The 18,417-nt window shown below is 65.4% G+C and overlaps 1 protein-coding gene across 1 annotated transcript in view; it reads left to right on the forward strand.

The window, feature by feature from the left end:
• LOC118719714 (VPS10 domain-containing receptor SorCS2-like) overlaps nucleotides 1-18,417 on the forward strand; it is a gene marked incomplete at its 3' end in the record, with an annotated part of 156,071 nt that overhangs the window by 92,908 nt on the left and 44,746 nt on the right. Inside the window, exon 4 of the mRNA XM_036439450.2 lies at nucleotides 4,015-4,114. Within this exon, the coding sequence (XP_036295343.2) occupies nucleotides 4,015-4,114 (100 nt within the window). The remainder of the gene's footprint in view (nucleotides 1-4,014; nucleotides 4,115-18,417) is intronic.

Consider the following 18,417-nt stretch of genomic DNA (forward strand, 5'->3'; position numbering starts at 1 on the left):
GCTTTTCGGTGGGTGGAGCAGGGTCTCCCTGTGGGGAGGGAGGATGCCTGTCTGTCCTGCCAGCGCCCAGGGCCTGCCCGCAGACACGAGGGCAGACGGGAGCCTTTGGGTTGGGTGGTTTGCACTCTCCGCAGACCGGGCGCGTTTAGAAGCCTCGGGGGCTGCAGGGGTGAGGCTTCAGCTCGGTCCCGTCTTCTCGAGCGCAGCTCCGAGGCGGGTGGCCGCAGCATCTGTCCTGCCGCCGTCTGCCTGAGGCCGGTGGGGCAGCCGGGGCAGACACCCTGGCCGTGAGTCAGGGACCTCAGGCAGAGTCACCCCTCTGTCTCTGGCTGCTGTGGGCCTCAGACGCGTGGCTGCCCCTCTCTGGGCCTCTGGCCTATGCGTGGGTGGAGGCCAGGGGTCCGAGGGCCCTCTGGCTCTCACAGGGCCGGGTGCTGAGAGCACGCGGGCGTCAGCAGTGCCTGTGGCCGTCTCGGGGGGAGAACTGCCTTTGGGGACGGTTTGGAGTGGGGCTCTGTGGGTCACTGGCCTCACTATTCAGTTTTATCACTGAACCAACCTTTGTTTTGTCCATGAACTTTTTGTCATCGAATCGCGTCAACCAGAGGTCCCCGATTTCACGACTTAGAGCATTTCTCTGGTCTTTCTCATTGTGGCTTCGTTTCTCCTTCGGTTTTGAGCTTTGCCTTGTCAGATTCCTCCCGACATTAAAAATAAGGTTCCCTCCCTCCACCCCCCACCTCCCCCCGCCCGGCTCTCCTGGCGCGAAGGCCTCCTTACATTTAAAAAAATTTTATTGGTTTTTCACAGAGAGGAGGGGAGAGGGATAGAGAGTTAGAAACATCGATGAGAGAGAATCATCGATCAGCTGCCTCTTGCACACCCCCTGCTGGGGATGTGCCCGCAACCAAGGTACAGGCCCTTGACCGGAATCGAACCTGGGACCCTTCAGTCCGCAGGCCGACGCTCTATCCACTGAGCCAAACCGGTTTTGGCCCTCCTCACATTTCCCTCCTCCGTTGGAGCTGTTGGATGCAGAAGCCGAGGGAGTCATCACACCCTGGGAAAGCCACTGCGGCTCCCGGGGCTCCGTGCCGGGAATTGCAGACAAACTCGGTGCCCTGCAAACTCTCGTTTTTAAAACCTGGAGCGGTCAGAGTTTCTCGGCTCCAAGAGCCCGCGTTTAAAAGCCAGACAGAAGCTTCGCTCGCTCGGAGGCGCCGGGCCTGGCCCTCGGCCTGGGAGGTCTGCGGGAGGGGACCCACCGGAGTATCGGAGACAGTGAAAACGGCGGTTGTGCCGAGGGGGGCGGGAGGGGGGCCGGGCTGTAACGGCAGTAAGCTGGAGGAGGAATTTCCAGGGCGGCGTTCCGTCTCCCTCTTCTCGGGCAGCCGCTCTCTGATGTCACGGCTCCATTGTTTGAAACGATGCCCAGACGAGGCGGTTGGCCTGTGGGACGGGAACGTTCCAGTTGGTGGTTATTAAACGCCGGGAATTTTCCTGAGGCTCCATCCAGGGCTAACCTGGCCCGGCCCGCTGAGGGCTCTGAGGGGAGCCTGGCCTCTCTGGCTTCATCGCTTACCCCACCTGCCAAGGTTTCTTCTTGCCCCCTTCCCTTCCGCCCCCCCCCCTCCGCTGGAATTCTAGCCACTCCCTCTGCCCGCCGTCTGCCCACCTGGAGGTGGTGGCTGGACCGGGAAGCCCCTCGGAGCCTGGCGTGGCCTCAGGAGTCAGTCAGAGCCCGGTGAGGCCTCAGGAGTCAGTCAGAGCCCGGCGTGGCCTCAGGAGTCAGTCAGAGCCCGGCGTGGCCTCAGGAGTCAGTCAGAGCCCGGCGTGGCCTCAGGAGTCAGTCAGAGCCCGGCGTGGCCTCAGGAGTCAGTCAGAGCCGGCGTGGCCTCAGGAGTCAGTCAGAGCCTGGCATGGCCTCAGGAGTCAGAGCCCGGCGTGGCCTCAGGAGTCAGCTTCCATTGTCACTCCTCTTCTTCCTGAGGCGCTTCCTGTCTGCAGAGCGGCCTGGCCGGGCGGAGGGTCTGCCTCGCTCCAGGGCACGCAGGGTGCTGACCTGCTCCCGGGACGTGCCGTGTGCGCTTCCAGACAGGAGGAGAAGCGAGCCCACTGCCTCCCGATGTCTCCACACCCACCGCTCAGGGTCCCAGGCCTCGCCTCCGCCCGGCATAACCCCAGCCTGGGCCCTCCGCCCCATCAGACACCAGGGAGCACCCCAGGGCGCTTTTTCTGGGGGCCCAGCCCTTCCGCCCGGCTCCCTCGGTCTCCGCACCCACAAAGGCAGGCCCTGCAGGAGCCGCAGGCTGGACCCGGCTCCCTCCTCTCACCCTGCTCCTGGGGAGAGACAAGACTCCCTCATGGGGCGTCTGGCCCGTCCCCCGTCCCCCTGGGTCGGCGGCAGAATCACCACAGAGCGGGGTGCTTACCCCAGGCTCCCCCAGGCGCCCCTCAAACCCCGACACACGGGAGAGGCAGAGCTCATTGCTTGGAATACACCTCATGCAGACGCCGTCACCGCAGACCCGCTCTCCGACCTGAGCTGATGGCGGGACGGGGCCTGGGAGGAACGGGGAACCTGTGAGGGGAAGGAGACGGTGTGGGCAGCAATGACCCGGAGGACAGCACCAGGCAGGGAGGCACTGGGTGATGGTGGGACCACACCTTCCTGCCAAGGGGCCCGGGCCTGCTCCCGCCCTGCTCCTCCGAGGGAACACGGGTGCCCGGTCTCCGCTCCGGCCAGAGTGACTTCCCGCGCCCCCGGGAGCCCGCCTCCTGCCGCCGGGGTGCGGGGTACAGGGCAGGGTGGGGGTACGGGGCGGGGTGGGGGTACTGGGCGGGGTGGGGGGTACGGGGCGGGGTGGGGGTATGGGGCGGGGTGGGGGTTACGGGGCGGGGGGGGGGTACGGGGGGGCGGGGTGGGGGTAATGGGCGGGGTGGGGGTACGGGGCAGGTGGGGGTTAGGGGCGGGGTGGGGGTATGGGGGCGGGTGGGGGGTTACGGGGCGGGGTGGGGGTACGGGGTGGGGTGGGAGTTATGGAGCAGGGTGGGGTACAGGGCGGGGTGGGGAGAACGGGGCAGGGTGGGGGTACGGGGTGGGATGGGGGGTTATGGAGCAGGGTGGGGGTACAGGGCGGGGTGGGGGTACGGGGCGGGGTGGGGGTACGGGGTGGGATGGGAGTTATGGGGCGGGGTGGGGGTACGGGGTGGGATGGGGGTTATGGAGCAGGGTGGGGGGTACAGGGTGGGGTGGGGAGAACGGGGCGTGGTGGGGGTACGGGGTGGGATGGGGGTTATGGAGCAGGGTGGGGGTACAGGGCGGGTGGGGGTATGGGGCAGGGTGGGGGGTACGGGGCGGGGTGTGGGAAACGGGGCGGGGTGGGGGTACAGGGCGGGGTGGGGGTACGGGGCGGGGTGGGAGTTATGGGGCGGGTGGGGGTACGGGGCGGTGTGGGGGGTACAAGGCGGGTGGGGGTATGGGGCGGGTGGGGTAACGGGCAGGGTGGGGGTACGGGGTGGGATAGGGGTTATGGAGCAGGGTGGGGGGGTACAGGTGGGGTGGGGAGAAACGGGGCGTGGTGGGGGTACGGGGTGGAGGATGGTGGGTTATGGAGCAGGGTGGGGGGTACAGGGCGGGTGGGGGTAACGGGGCGGGGTGGGGGGTACGGGGCGGGGTGGGGGTACAGGGCGGGGTGGGGGTATGGGGCGGGGTGGGGGTATGGGGCGGGGTGGGGGTACGGGGGGGGGTGGGGGTACGGGGCTGGGTGGGGGTACGGGGTGGGGGTTACGGGGCGGGGGGGGGTGGGGGGTACGGGGCGGGGTGGGGGTATGGGGCGGGGTGGGAGTTACGGGGCGGAGTGGGGGTACGGGGTGGGATGGGGGGTTATGGGGCGGGGTGGGGGTACAGGGGGGGGTGGGGGTACGGGGCGGCCCGTGGCCCACGTGGCGTATGCCGTGGACTCAGTGCTGCTGGCTCCAGGGCCAGTCCTGACGGCGTGTCCTTTTCCCCAGGTCCTCTGACTTCGGGACGACCTACACCAAGCTGGCCATCCAGCCCGGCTTCACCACCGTCATCGACAGCTTCTTCATCTGCCCTGCCAACAAGAGGAAGGTAGGTGCCCGCGGCACCACACGGCTGTCCTGCCGGGTCCTGGTCACCCACAGCCGGTCCTGCCGGGCCCTGGTCACCCACAGCCGGTCCTGCTGGGCCCTGGTCACCCACAGCCGGTCCTGCTGGGAACCTGGCCACCCGCACAGCCAGTCCTGGGTCCTGCCAGGCCCTGGTCACCCATAGCCGGTCCTGCCGGGCCCTGGTCACCCACAGCCGGTCCTGCCGGGAACCTGGCCACCCGCACAGCCAGTCCTGGGTCCTGCCAGGCCCTGGTCACCCACAGCCGGGCCTGCCGGGGCCCTGGCCGCCTGCTGCTCTTGCCGCCCACCTTGCTGTCCGCCGCTCCGGCACCGCCCGCCCAGGTCCGCCGTCGTCCGCCTCACAGGGCTGTAAGGGACTGGCGGGCAGGGCTTGGGAAGGGCTCTGAGTGCCAGCCGGTGCCTCGGTCTTCTCGGCCGGAGGCAGCCTCGATCGAAGCAGCACGGAGGGCGGGCACTGCCGGGCAGGAGGCCTCGGTGGGTGGCGTCCTTAGGCAGGACACCAGCCGCTCGGCTCAGGCTCCTCTGGGACCGCGTCTCCATGCGGCTCTGATTTCTCAGCCGAGCTCCGCGTCTGTGTGGCTGAGGGGGTCCCCCTCGGCCGCCGGCTGGCCGGTCCGTGCAGGGCCGCCCCTCCCCCAGGTTCCTGGGGAGACCCCCGGGAAGATCCCCGATGCCAGCCTGGCCACGGGGCCCCGGCAGTGTAAGCGGAGCAGCCCTGGGGCACGGGGGTCCTGGCTTCCGGGGTGGGCGGCCCGCGGCTCACAGGGCTGACAGCACCTGCGGAGGGCGGCACGGGGCCCTGGTCGCCTCCACACCGGCACCGCCTCTCCGCAGGCGCCAGGCCTCCGGGCGCCAGGCTGTGCGCTCGCTCCCGGGAGGGAGGACCCCCCGTCCTATGGCCTCAGGGTGAGGAAGCACCTAACGTGCCAGGATCCCGGCGGGCCCCGGGGAGCGTGGGCGAGCTGGACACGCAGTGTCAACCTTCCGGGACCTTTGGGGTCGGGAGGGGCCTGACACGGAGCCCTCGGCTGGTTCCTGTGGGAAGGGGAAGGGGCCCGTGGCGGCGGGCGGGAAGGCTTCCGCAGGCGGGTCAGGGCTGGAGAAGGGGCCCTGGTTTGGGGGTCACCTGCGGCCCCTCCCTGCTGTGGGTAATGGAGGGGCTTGGTGGGAAGAGGCAGATACAATTAGGATTCCGTTTAAGCAGCAATTACAGGCCAGCAGCACGTTACAGCTTCCTAAGAGTCCACTGCCACCTGTCTCACAGAGTGAAGCCCGTTATTTCTGTCTCGCCAGCAGGTAATCAGAGCTCTGGGCCCTGGTGCCCGCGGCATGGTGCCCCCACCCCCGTGCCCAGAGCACATGCCCCCGGCACCTGGGCACAGTGTCCGCCTGGTGCCCGGCAGCGTCCCCCTGGTGCCCAGAGCATGTGCCCCCGGCACCTGGGCACAGTGTCCGCCTGGTGCCCGGCGGTGTCTCCTCGGTGCCCAGAGCATGTGCCCCCGGCACCTGGGCACAGTGTCCGCCTGGTGCCCAGCGTGTCCCCCCGGTGCCCAGAGCATGTGCCCCCGGCACCTGGGCATAGTGTTCGCCTGGTGCCCAGCGTGTCCCCCCCGTGCCCAGAGCACATGCCCCCGGCACCTGGGCACAGTGTCCGCCTGGTGCCCGGCGTGTCCCCCCGGTGCCCAGAGCACATGTCCCCGGCACCTATGGCACAGTGTCCGCCTGGTGCCCGGCGGTGTCCCCCTGGTGCCCAGAGCACATGTCCCCGGCACCTGGGCACAGTGTCCGCTTGGTGCCCGGCGTGTCCCCCCGGTGCCCAGAGCATGTGCCCCCGGCACTTATGGCAGTGTCTGCCTGGTGCCCAGCGTGTTCTCCCGGTGCCCAGAGCATGTGTCCCCGGCACCTGGGCACAGTGTCCGCCTGGTGCCCGGCGTGTCCCCCCGGTGCCTTGGCACAGTGTCCCCCTGGTGCCCGGCTTGTCCCCCCGGTGCCTGGGCACAGTGTCCGCCTGGTGCCCAGCGTGTCCCCCCGGTGCCTGGGCACAGTGTCCGCCTGGTGCCCGGCGTGTCCCCCCGGTGCCTTGGCACAGTGTCCCCCTGGTGCCCGGCGTGTCCCCCTGGTGCCTGGGCACAGTGTCCGCCTGGTGCCCAGCGTGTCCCCCCGGCACCTATGGTACAGTGTCTGCCTGGTGCCCGGCGTGTCCCCCCGGTGCCCAGAGCACATGCCCCCGGTGCCTGCCTGGTATCCATGCGTTGCCGTGCACACCCGACACCCGGGCCTGGCAGTCCCGGACCTGCCCCCGCCTCCCTGCTGCCCCCATCCCCCAGCGCTGGCCGAGCGCTGACTTGGCGGCGAGAACAGGGTGGGGGGAGCGAGCGCCGCCGGGAGCTGGCCTGGCACAGGGTGCTGTCAGGTCATGTCTCTTGTTAAACATTCATGTGAATTCCCATTTCACTCCGTGGTTATCCGTGCTGGTTAGAACACTAGTCTCTCTCTCTCTCTCTCTCAGCCTCTCTCTCTGTCTCTCTCACACGCACACACACGCACACACGCACACACACACAGTCACACACACAGCCACACACACACACAGCCACACACAAACAGTCACACACACACACTCACACGCACACACACACACACACTCACACATGCACACACACAGTCACACACACACTCACACATGCACACACACACAGTCACACACACACTCACACACGCACACACACACTCACATGCACACACACTCACACACGCGCGCACACACACACACACACACACTCACACACACACACACTCACACACGCGCACACACACAGTCACACACACACTCACACACACACACATGCACACACAGTCACACACACTCACACACACACGCACACTCACACACGCACACGCACGCACATGCACACACACTCACACACACACACTCGCACACACACACTCACACACACATACACACACACACGCACTACAAAGTCGTGTGGAAGGACAGGAGAATGTTCTTGCTTTAAGACTCGGGCCCCAGTTCAGCCCACAGCACGACCCTCGGCCGCCTCGCTCGCTCTCGAAGCTCAGGGTCAGCACAGGTCCTGTCCGTTCCCCTCGCTCTTCCTCTGCTCGCTCCCTGGACGTGGGCCTGCACCCCTCGCCTCTGAGAGCCCAGGGTCCCAGAGCACACGTCTGCTTCCTCCTGAGGAGGGGAGGCGGCCTCAGGGGAGCGCCTCAAAGCTGGGGGCCTCAGGGCCATTCCCCCCGGGAGGACAGTGTCCCTCTGTCCGATGGGACGGGCCGTGGCGGAGAGACCAGGGCTGCGAGGCCGAGGCTGCAGGGCCACCGCCCCTGTCTGAGCCGGCCTGCCTGTGGGGCCTGGGCCACGGGGGGGGCGGGGGGAAGGGGGGCGACAGCAGCAGGTCCTTGGGCTGTTCCGTCGCCTTGTTACCCCCAGCATGGATGGGGCAGGGGCTGAACAATGTCCCACCCCCAGGTCCTTGGGCTGTTCCGTCGCCTTGTTACCCCCAGCATGGATGGGGCAGGGGCTGAACAATGTCCCACCCCCAAGGCGTCAGCATCCTAATCCCAGACCCTGCGTGTGTCATTACTGCCAATGCCAGCGGGGACTGTCAGAGGGAGGCGGGCCACGGCCACGGAAGCCGGACAAGACCCGCTGAGCTTCCGGAAGGAGCCAGCCCGGTGCCACGTGGATTTTAGCCCGGGAGACCCAGGTCCGACTTCCACGGTCAGAACTGCGAGGGAGCCGGCGTCGTGTGAAGCCGCTGCGCCTGGCGGCTCGTCACAGCAGCCAGCGGACACGTGCACACGCTCAGAGCATGAGCTGTCACTCCCTGGCCTGGCAGGGGCTGCCTGGCACTGCCACTGGGGAGAAAGCCTGGCCACCAGGCTCCTAACCAGTGCCATCTCCCTCCATCCCTTCTCAACAGGCCTTAAGGGCCTGTGGCCACAGGAGCTCCCTCCTGAGAAGCAAAGACTGCAGGGCTATCTGACCGGCGTGGTTCAGGGGTTGGGCATGGACCTAGGAACCAGGAGGTCATGGTTGGATGCACAGGTCAGGGCACATGTCTGGGTTGTGAGCTCGAACCCCAGTGTGGGGCGTGCAGGAGGCAGCCGATCAGTGATCCTCTCTCATCATTGATGTTTCTCTCTCTCTCCTCTCTGAAATCAGTAAAAATCTATGTATATAAAAGCCTAAATGACCATTGAAACTGAATGGACAAATGAACAGGCTGTGTGGGTGCAACCAGTTGGCAGGGAGGTTAGTGAGGGGCAACCAAAGGACTGAGCAGCAGGCTATGTGGGGCGACTAGGCCCACGGTGGGTGGGTGGGGGGGGAGATTGGGGGTGACCAGGACAGCAGGGGGAGCAGTTAAGGGCAATCGGGCAGGCAGGAAGGTGAGCAGTTATGAGCCAGTGGCCCTGTATTGTGAGAGGGATGTCTGACTGCTGGTTTAGGCCCAAACTGGCAGTCAGACATACCCCAGAGGTCCCAGATTGGAGAGGGTGCAGGCTGGGCTGAGGGGACCCCCCACGCGCACGAATTGTGTGCACCAGGCCTCTGGTATATTTATATAAAAATAGAAGCACAATAGAATTGGCTTTCCAATGAAAACGAAATGATTGACATTCTTCAGGGAAGAACACTCGGTGCCACCTGCTGGGCTCTCTGGGCACATGCACCCCTCCCTCCCAGCTGGAAGGGTGCTTCGTGGACGGGACCCCAGGCCCGAGCTCCGCCTGCACTCACCCTCTGCACCACCGCCGAAAACCAGGCCCCCGAGCGTCCTGCCTGCGCCGCGCTCCTCACAGACGGGAGAGCAGAGAGCAGGCGGTCCCGACACGGGCGGGGCGGCGTGCTGGGCCAGGAGGCGGCCCTGAGCCCGGCGGAAGGCATGGGTTCCCGCCTCCCTCACCCTGACCTGGCCTCTCAGGCCCCAGTGACCTCGAGGCGGCCGGAAGCTGAGCTTTGCGTCAGCGGACTTTCTTGTTGTTTGGAATGATGGGCGCCTCCGGGGTGGGTCCTGTTTGCGAAAGGATACCGCGATTAGGAATGTGAATAAACTTAATGCTCAAATGACCCCGCCGTGCAATTAGCCCGAGAGAGGCAATTAGCGGTGACTGCTCTAACCGCAGGGCTGCCGCGCCTCGGGCGGGGGGTGGCATCGCCCCAGCGCAGTGAGCGAGCCCACGCGGCCATAGCACACACCTAAGGACACGGGACAGGAGCCCGGTCTTGTGACGGGAGGGCGATTAAGTCTCATACAGATTAGCCTTTCCGTGTCTGCCAAGGTGTGGGTGCAGGAGGAGTGAGGAGAGGGGGTGTGGGTGCAGGAGGAGGTGAGGAGAGGGGGTGTATGTGCAGGAGGAGATGAGGAGGAGGTGAGGAGAGGGGGTGTGGGTGCAGGAGGAGGTGAGGAGAGGGGGTGTGGGTGCAGGAGGAGATGAGGAGGAGGTGAGGAGAAGGGGTGTGGGCGGGGGGAGTGAGGAGATGGGGTGTGGGTGCAGGAGGAGTGAGGAGAGGGGGTGTGGGTGGGAGGAGTGAGGAGAGGGGGTGTGGGTGCAGGAGGAGTGAGGAGAGGGGGTGTGGGTGGGAGGAGTGAGGAGAGGGGGTGTGGGTGCAGGAGGAGGTGAGGAGAGGGGGTGTGGGTGCAGGAGGAGTGAGGAGAGGGGGTGTATGTGCATGAGGAGGTGAGGAGAAGGGGTGTGGGCAGGAGGAGTGAGGAGAAGGGGTGTGGGCGGGGGGAGTAGGAGAGGGGAGCAGTGACCCCAGCTCCCAGGAGAAGGAGGAGTGGGAGGAGCTGGGCAGTAAGAACCCCATAAGACGGCGGAGATTTTGGAGACGGGCTGGGGCATCCCTGGAGCCAGAGAACAGAATGGCCGGGTAAATGGGCCCATGATGGGGAGGACGGACTGGGACGCTCTCAGGACTGACGGGCTCTAGACAAGAGGATGACGACGGGGCGGGGGCCTGGCAGGAAGGAGCCAGGAGCAAGCCTCCGGCTCTGGGAGTGGGGGGCAGGCAGAGCCATCAGGGGCGGGGGAGCGGGCGCGTCCTGGGGAGAAGCCTTCCGCAGCCTGTTCTGTGGTGCGAGGGAGAGGGCGTTGTTGACAGAGACACAGACGGGCCTCCAGGGACCCGTGTCTGTGTGGCTGGATGGGACCCACGCCGCCTTGAGAGGACAAAGCAGGAGGCCATGACCTTGGGGGAGGAAGGTGACTGCTGCTGCCGGGGCGGGAACTCGCTCACCACACCCTGGGTGCCGAGGGCCCTGCCCGGACGGCAGGGACGCAGGGCCCTGAGGCAGGTGCCACGTGGACACCTGAGGCTGCAGGGGCCCCGGAAGGAGACCTGTCAGAGGAGCACTGAGCGGGCTGGGGCAGGAGCCGGGCACAGGCTTAGTGGCCTAGCCTGTCCCAGTGTGAGGGCCCGTGTGGGCACAGGCTTGGTGCCCGGGCAGCCATGAGGCCGAGGCTCAGGTGGAAACGCACAGCCATCCTGGCAGCGACTGGTCCCCGGACCCACCACCTGGGATCTGCTGGCCGCCCGGGACCCCATGGCCCCCCGGACCCGCTGACCGCCCGGGACCTGCTGGCCACAGGGGACCGTGGGAGGAGCACGGTCCTGCCTGAATCCTGTCCAGGCCTCTCCTGGAAACCTGAGTTTGGATCTCAAACCCACACGTGACCTGCCAGGTCCCCTCCGGGGCAGACATGCCCTGTACGAGAGTGACGGTGATTGCACGACACAGATCATTCCAGAACCTCCGCTGTGCGTGCCTGGCGGTGAACCTGCCTGTGCTAACGGCCACTTTCCCCAAGCGGCGCCCCGTCCCTCCGAGGCTGTCCGCGGAGGACAGGCGGCAGCTTCTGCTGGCACTTCCTGCCCGGCTGTTCCCAGACACGCTCAGCCACCGCCTCTGCCCGCGCACCCAGAGGGACCGGCCGGGGCCCCCCCCCCACCGCCGGGGGCCCCCCCCCCCACCGCCGGCGCCCCCCCACACCGCCGGCGCCCCCCCCACCGCCGGCGGCCCCCCCCCCACCGGCGCTCCCCCCCCCCCCGGCGCCCCCCCCCCCACCGCCGGCGCCCCCCCACCGCCGTCCGGACAGTGAGCGGAGGACGTGACACCGGCCGGTCTCCCATCCACGGACACCAGCGGGCAGGGGGCGGGGGGGGGGTGTGGAGGAGGGGGAGCCCCGTTTCACCACTCCCCGTGCAGGCCTGTCGTGCTGGAGAAGGAGCGGGAGCACGCAGACGCCACCCACGCTCACTCCACACGTGGGCGTGTGGCTGTGACAGTCACTCAGCCCCGGCTGGTGGCGCAGTGGGTGGAGCATCGCCCCGTTCCTGGTCAGGCACACACGTACGCTGTGGTTTACTTCCCTGCGGGGCACAGACGGGAGGCGGTGATGGATGTTTCTCTCTCATTGGTGTTCCCCTCTCTCTCTTCCTTCTTCTCTCTCTAAAGTCAATAAAAACCTGTCCTCAGGTGAGGACTACCTAATAAATGAGAAATAAGTAGTTAAAAAGCAAGTCCGGCCAGGTGAGGGCCACGGGAGTGTATGTGGCGCTCGCACTCAGAGCTGAAGGAGGGAGGCACGTGGGTGAGAAGGTGGGAGGGAACCGGGTGCGAGGCCTGAGGCTGAGGCTGGGGAGGGGCCGGCTGGTGGCGGGGAGCGGAGGTGCAGCCTCTGGGAATGGCTCACAGGGAATCCGGGAGAGAGGTGATGGCACAGCTCTGCCCACCAGTAGAGGGCGCTTCTGAAGCAGCTTGGGGTCCCAGAAGCAGGCTGTATGTCACACTGACATCTCAACAGCCACTGGCTCCTCAGAGAGACTCATGGAGGAGACCAAGACCCGGGCCTGGGCTGGTGGACACTACACTAAACTAGTGTTGACAAGAAGAGGAGTACAGACAAGTTTAAGAACATGTAGTCATGAACTAGGCTCCAAGATTTGCATCCATCCATCATCCATCCATCCATCCACCCACCCACCCTCCCACCCACCCATCCATCATCCATCAACCATCTATCCACTCATCCACCCACCCATCCATCCACATCCATCCACTCATCCACCCACCCATCAATCCATCCACCCATCCATTATCCACCCTCTCATCCACCCACCCATCCATCCACATCAATCCACTCATCCACCCATCCATCCATCCACCCATCCATTATCCACCCTCTCATCCACCCACCCATCCATCCACATCTATCCATCCACCCACCCACCCATCCATCCATCATCCATCAACCATCTATCCACTCATTCACCCACCCACCCACCCATCCACCTACCCATCCATCATCCATGCATTCATCCACCTACTCACCCACTCATCCATCATCCATCAACCATATATCCACTCATTCACATACTCATCCACCCACTTATCCATCATCCATCCATCCACCTATCCATCTATCCATCCATCCATCATCCATCCATCCATCCATCATCTACCCACCCATTCATCCTCTAACCCATCTATCATCCATTCACCCATTCATCCAATTATATATCCACCTCTCCTTCCATCCATCCATCCTTCCACTTGTCTTCCCTCCCTCCCTCATCCCTCCCTCCCTTCCACCCTCCTTTCTTTCCTTCCTCCCTTCCTTCCTTCCCTTCACCCCTTCACCTGTGCCAGGCATTCTGCGCAGTGGGGAGGTGTGTGCCCACATCACACACAGGAGGGCAGCTGTATCCGTCTGGAGGGGAAGGGGGTGGGTGAGAGGCTTCCGGAGAAGGGACAGCCAGCAGGACTGTGAGGAGTCAGCAGGAGACTGAGGAGGAGAAGGTGCTCAGGCCTGTGGAGGAACTGGGGTGAGGAGGGCCCAGCTGGGTCTGGCTCTCCGTGCGGGTGGGTGGGGTGGGCAGCCGGTGACATCAGCCTATCGATTACCCATAATGACCTGGAGCTGCTGACATGCTGGCAGGGCCTTGCCGTTGTCTGTACATTAAACCCACGCGCATCCTTACAGTGGCTGAACTCACTCACTGGTCCAACCGATCAGTCCGCCGATCGATTGATCCTTCTGCACAGAAGTGCCTGCAGTCTTTCCGTCCTCCGTCCTCTCTCTGGGACCCAGGTTCACCGCCCAGCGCGAGGGGGATGGGTGGGTGCAGCACGCACCTCCGAGCCTCGGTGACCTCAGCTGTCGGCTGGGTTGCTGTGCTGTCCTGGCCTCTGGCTCTCACGCACGTGACTGACGTGAGGGTGAGGATGGGGCGAGGGCCCCCCGTGGGCCGCAGGCTGCTGTGGCCCAGCCCTGCGGGCTCCCCGTGAGGACACTGGACGTGAGGCAGGCGGGGGTGAGGCAGGGGGGGTGAAGAAGGTGGTGGTGAGGCAGGCGGGGGTGAGGACACTGGAGGTGAGGCAGGCGGGGTGAGGCAGGCGGGGGTGAGGCAGGCGGAGGTGAAGCAGGCGGGGATGAGGCAGGGGGGGTGAGGCAGGCGGGGGTGAGGACACTGGAGGTGAGGCAGGCGGGGTGAGGCAGGCGGGGATGAGGCAGGCGGAGGTGAAGCAGGCGGGGATGAGGCAGGGGGGGTGAGGCAGGCGGGGGTGAGGACACTGGAGGTGAGGCAGGGGGGGTGAGGCAGGCGGGGGTGAGGCAGGCGGGGGTGAGGCAGGCGGGGGGTGAGGCAGGCGGGGGTGAGGACACTGGAGCTGAGGCAGGGGGGGTGAGGCAGGCGGGGGTGAGGACACTGGAGGTGAGGCAGGCGGGGGTGAGGACACTGGAGGTGAGGCAGGGGGGGTGAGGCAGGCGGGGGTGAGCCCGGAGCGGGAGGCTGGGCCCTGGAGGAGCAGTGCGGGGCTGCTGTCCTGCGGGTAATCTTTGTTCGCTGGCGTGTTCCTGCCGCTTCCTGTGGAGGCCTCTGTGACTGGCGTCCTCCTGTCTGAGCCACAGAGCACCTCGCTGTGGGCGGCTCAGGGAGCCCCCGGGGCCGGGCTCAGGAGCTGGAGCTGAGACGGGGCCGGGCAGTGCCCTTCCCGCTCATGTGTCCCTGCTCCTGGTCCCGGAGCCGACCTTCGAAGTGGCCGCTCGCTGCCTCGGCGGGACCTAGCGCCTGGCAGCCTTTCGGGATGACGCCCTCCTCTGCTGCCCCTCCCGTGTCACCCTGTCACCGTGATGGCTTATTCATCAGCTGTCGCCAGCTCAGCTGTGTGCTCGCGCGAGGGGCCGGCGGAGCGGCTGACATTTCCAGATTCTGCGGGGACCCCGCTGTGCTGGTCGCATTTGTTTGCCTGACAGGATCGATGGGACATGATTGGAAATAAATCGCTCTGGGCCGGCCGAGATAGGAGGCCCAGCCTCCTCCCGGGCTGACGGGAGGGAGAGGCGCGCCCTGTCCTCGGGCTAAAGGATGGGGCTGGTCCTCACCGGATGGGGCTGATGCCGGTGATGAGATAACCCTGTGGTCAGTGCTGGGGGTGCCGTGATGATGACGAGGAAGAAAAAGATGAAGGTGATGGTGGTGATGGTGATGGTGATGGTGGTGAAGATAATGAAGATGAGGGGTGATGGTGATGGTGATGGTGATGGTGGTGGTGGTGGTGGTGATGGTGGTGGTGGTGGTGATGGTGATGGTGGTGGTGGTGGTGGTGGTGATGGTGGTGATGATGATGCAGCCTCCTCCCGGGCTGACGGGAGGGAGAGATGATGATGGTGAAGATAATGAAGATGATGGTGATGATAATGATGGTGATGATGATGGTGAAGATAATGAAGATGATGGTGGTGATGGTGATAAAGTGATGATGAGGGGGATGACAGTGAAGATGAGGGATGGTGATGGTGATGATGCTGATGAAGATAATGAAGATGATGATGGTGATGATGATGGTAAAGATAATGAAGATGAGGGATGGTGGTGGTGGTGGTGGTGGTGATGGTGGTGGTGGTGGTGATGGTGATGATGATGATGATGGTGAAGATAATGAAGATGTTGGTGGTGATGGTGATGGTGATGATGATGGTGAAGATAATGAAGATGATGGTGGTGATGGTGATGGTGATGATGATGGTGAAGATAATGAAGATGAGGGGTGATGTTGATGGTGATGGTGGTGATGGTGGTGGTGGTGGTGGTGGTGGTGGTGATGGTGATGGTGGTGGTGGTGATGGTGGTGATGATGATGATGATGATGGTGAAGATAATGAAGATGATGGTGATGATAATGATGGTGATGATGATGGTGAAGATAATGAAGATGATGGTGGTGATGGTGATAAAGTGATGATGAGGGGGATGACAATGCAGGCTGTTTGGTTTCAGCAGAGTGATAAAGGCCGCGGGGTCTGTCCATAGGCTGTGGGGTCTGTTCCCCACTCTGCCGTCTCCCTGGCTGCTCAGATCGTCCACTCACAGGCGCGCTTGCCACAGTCAGAGCCGCCCGGCTGCGTTATTGCCTGAGCTCCCAGGGTTGCTAATGTCTGCGTCCCGTTCTGGGATCCCACCCTGGACACCACGTCCACGTCATCATCCTACCCCGCTGGGCCGGTCTGGAGGGACGTGCCTCAGACCCTCTGGCTCAGGAGGCCTTGGCCTTTAAGCATCCTACAGGTATCCTATGTAATAAAAGGCTAATATGCAAATCGACTGAACAGAACATCCAGTCGCTATAACACGCACTGGCCACCAGGGGGCAGACACTCAGCACAGGAGCTGCCCCCTGGTGGCCAGTGCGCTCCCACGGGGAGTCCCGCTCAGCCACAGACTGGCTCATGGCTTGTGCGGGCGGCTGCGGTGGCGGGGGCCTCTCCCGGAGCCGGCTTCTGGCGGTCCCGAGGGGAGCAGGCTGGAGCCGGCAGGTGGACATCCGGAGAGGGCGCAGGCTGGGCTGAGGGACCGCCCTGGGCCTCCAGCTTCTCATAGGGTCCCTTGGTTAGGATTCGTCTGGTGTTTTCCTGGAGCTGGGCTGGGACTCCGGGTGTTTGGGAGAAAGACCGTGAGGTCAAGTGCATGGGGTCTGTTCGGGGGCCGTGGGGTATGTTTGGGACCATGGACGCTATTCAGGGGCCGTGGGCTCCGTTCTCGGGGCAGGGATGGCAAAGGGCCTACTTCCAGGCGGGAAGGGGCAGCCTCTGCTGCCGAGACCGGCCCCCCCCCCAGCCAGCCCCGCTCTGCTGCTGATCGCCTGGTTCGGGGGGTTATTGATCCAGCCAGTTCGGGGGTCAGTGAGCAGGAGACTCATTCCTGTGGCTTTGATGGCCGCGGGGCTGGGGGCGGGGCAGGGCCTGCCCTCTGTGCGGCCCTGTTTGTGGCCCATAAAGTAGCGGCTGGTAGTGCCCGGGACAGGCCCGGCAAGGGGGTCCTGGGACTCGGACCCCCGACGCCCACTGTGGAGACTGCTCCCACGCCCCTGTCACCATCACGCCAGGCCCCTCCTCCACTCCCACCTCCGGCACAGGAGAGCCCGTGGGCCCACACGCCCCCGCTGCCTGCGGGTCAGCCCCCTGTCCTCCCTCCTCGGTGCCAGCCTCTGCCCTGCCTGGCACCACCCTCGCCACCGCCCAGAGTTCAAACACTGAGGCAGGGGCGGGGGCACCATGGGATAGAGACAGAGTCCTGGCTGGTATGTTCTGAGAACACAGTGCAGGGGGTGGGGACATGGGGCGGCTGGGAGGAGGGGCAGAGCCGGCTGCCGGCTGCCCCCTTTCATCCCAGCAGCGAGGCTCAGAGGGGAGGCCTGCACCCTCGCCATGGAAACTGCGCCTGCGGCTTTAATGAGGGCCCGCCAGCTGTCCCGAGGCCCCGCTGTCCCTCTCTGAGCCCCGCGTCTGTGCTCATTAAAACGACAAGGCCCGGCCCCTCCCCCATCTGCAGAGGAAGCAGGTGGGGCGGCAGGAGCTGTGCTCCTGGGTTGTGGGGCCTGGAGCTGGTGCTGCGGCCGCGGGGTGGGGTGGGGTGGGGTGGGGTGGGGTGGGGTGGGGCGGGGCGGGGTGGGGGCTCAGGGGAGGCGGCCCAGAGGAAGGTCTTTGCTGGCTGGGAAGCCCCAAAGACAGGCTTTCGTCGGGACCTGGAAGGGGCTTGTGCGGGGGGGGGGGGGGGGGGGGGGGGGAGACACGTGGCCGGCCCCGACAGGCCTTGGCCCGGGCTCCGTCCACCACCACACCGCCTGCCATGTGTCCCTGGCCGGCCTCGTGCCTGTGGGCACAGGCTCTGGGACGGAGGGGACAGGAGACGGGTCCGTCAGAGCAGCCAGTGTGGTTTGGAAGGAGAAAGAAATCGGGGTGGGGGAGCACAGAGGAGGGTGGTCAAGGAGGGCTTCTGGGAGGAGGCGGCAGGGAACGGGAAGAGCTGGTCAGAGTGAGTGATGGGGGCTGGGAGGCTGAGGAGGGGCCTGGGCTGGGAAAGGAAGGCGCCCCCGAGCGGGGGCTGGGCCAGCGGGACTCGCCAGGAGGAAGAGGCCCGAGGAGGCCACGCCAGGGAGCCACGGGGAGTCACGCTCTCACACTCGTCACTGCTAATAGCGGTGATTATCCTGCTGGTGGGAGGCACACATCCTGTCAACAAGCCCAGCGAGTTGGCTTCCCGGTCCCCCCCCCCCCCCCCCAGGCGGCCATGGAGCCGTCGCTCAGCTGCTCTTGGAGAATGAGACGGCTTCTCAGCCTCACTCACTCGGCAGCGAGGACGCCCTGTGAGCTCCTGTGGCCACCGGCACCACGTGGCCCACGTGGCCTGTCACTTGTGCAGATGCAGACCTGACCCTGTGTCACACGGGCTGGAAGCCCTGTGATGTCTCCCCTGACCCCCTGCCCCTGCCAACCGACCTCCAGCCCCCCCCCGTGAAGCCTCAGCCCTCCCCTCCCCCGCCCTGAGCTCCGGCCTCTGTTCTCCCTTTGACCTTGGCCATCGGGCCAGCGTCCCCCCCTCGCGTAGCTCCCTCGTTACGCCATCGTCTCTGTGGAACCAGCGCCTCTGGGCAGCCTCCAGGGGGTCTCCTGGAAGGGCCCCTGGTTTCTCGTGGGACAGCCTGGGCCTCCTCCCTCGACAGGACAGCGGGACTCTGTCCGTGTCCTCCTCCGGGGCCAGGGCCGGTGCTGGTCTGTCTCTCGGTGGGCCCGTCGGGCTGGCCGTGCTGGGGCCTCAGTGGCTCCGTCCCTGGTCCTCGGCTGCCTGTGGGCTGAACGGCGGGCGGCGGAGGGGACGGGCATTCTCCCCCGGAGCGGGCAGCGCCAGGAGGAGGGCATCCTTCCCTGAGGGGCACCCAGCGCCGTGTGCCCGGA

This window comes from Pipistrellus kuhlii, unplaced genomic scaffold, assembly GCF_014108245.1.
Source record: "Pipistrellus kuhlii isolate mPipKuh1 unplaced genomic scaffold, mPipKuh1.p scaffold_m20_p_154, whole genome shotgun sequence".
Lineage (NCBI taxonomy): Eukaryota > Metazoa > Chordata > Mammalia > Chiroptera > Vespertilionidae > Pipistrellus > Pipistrellus kuhlii.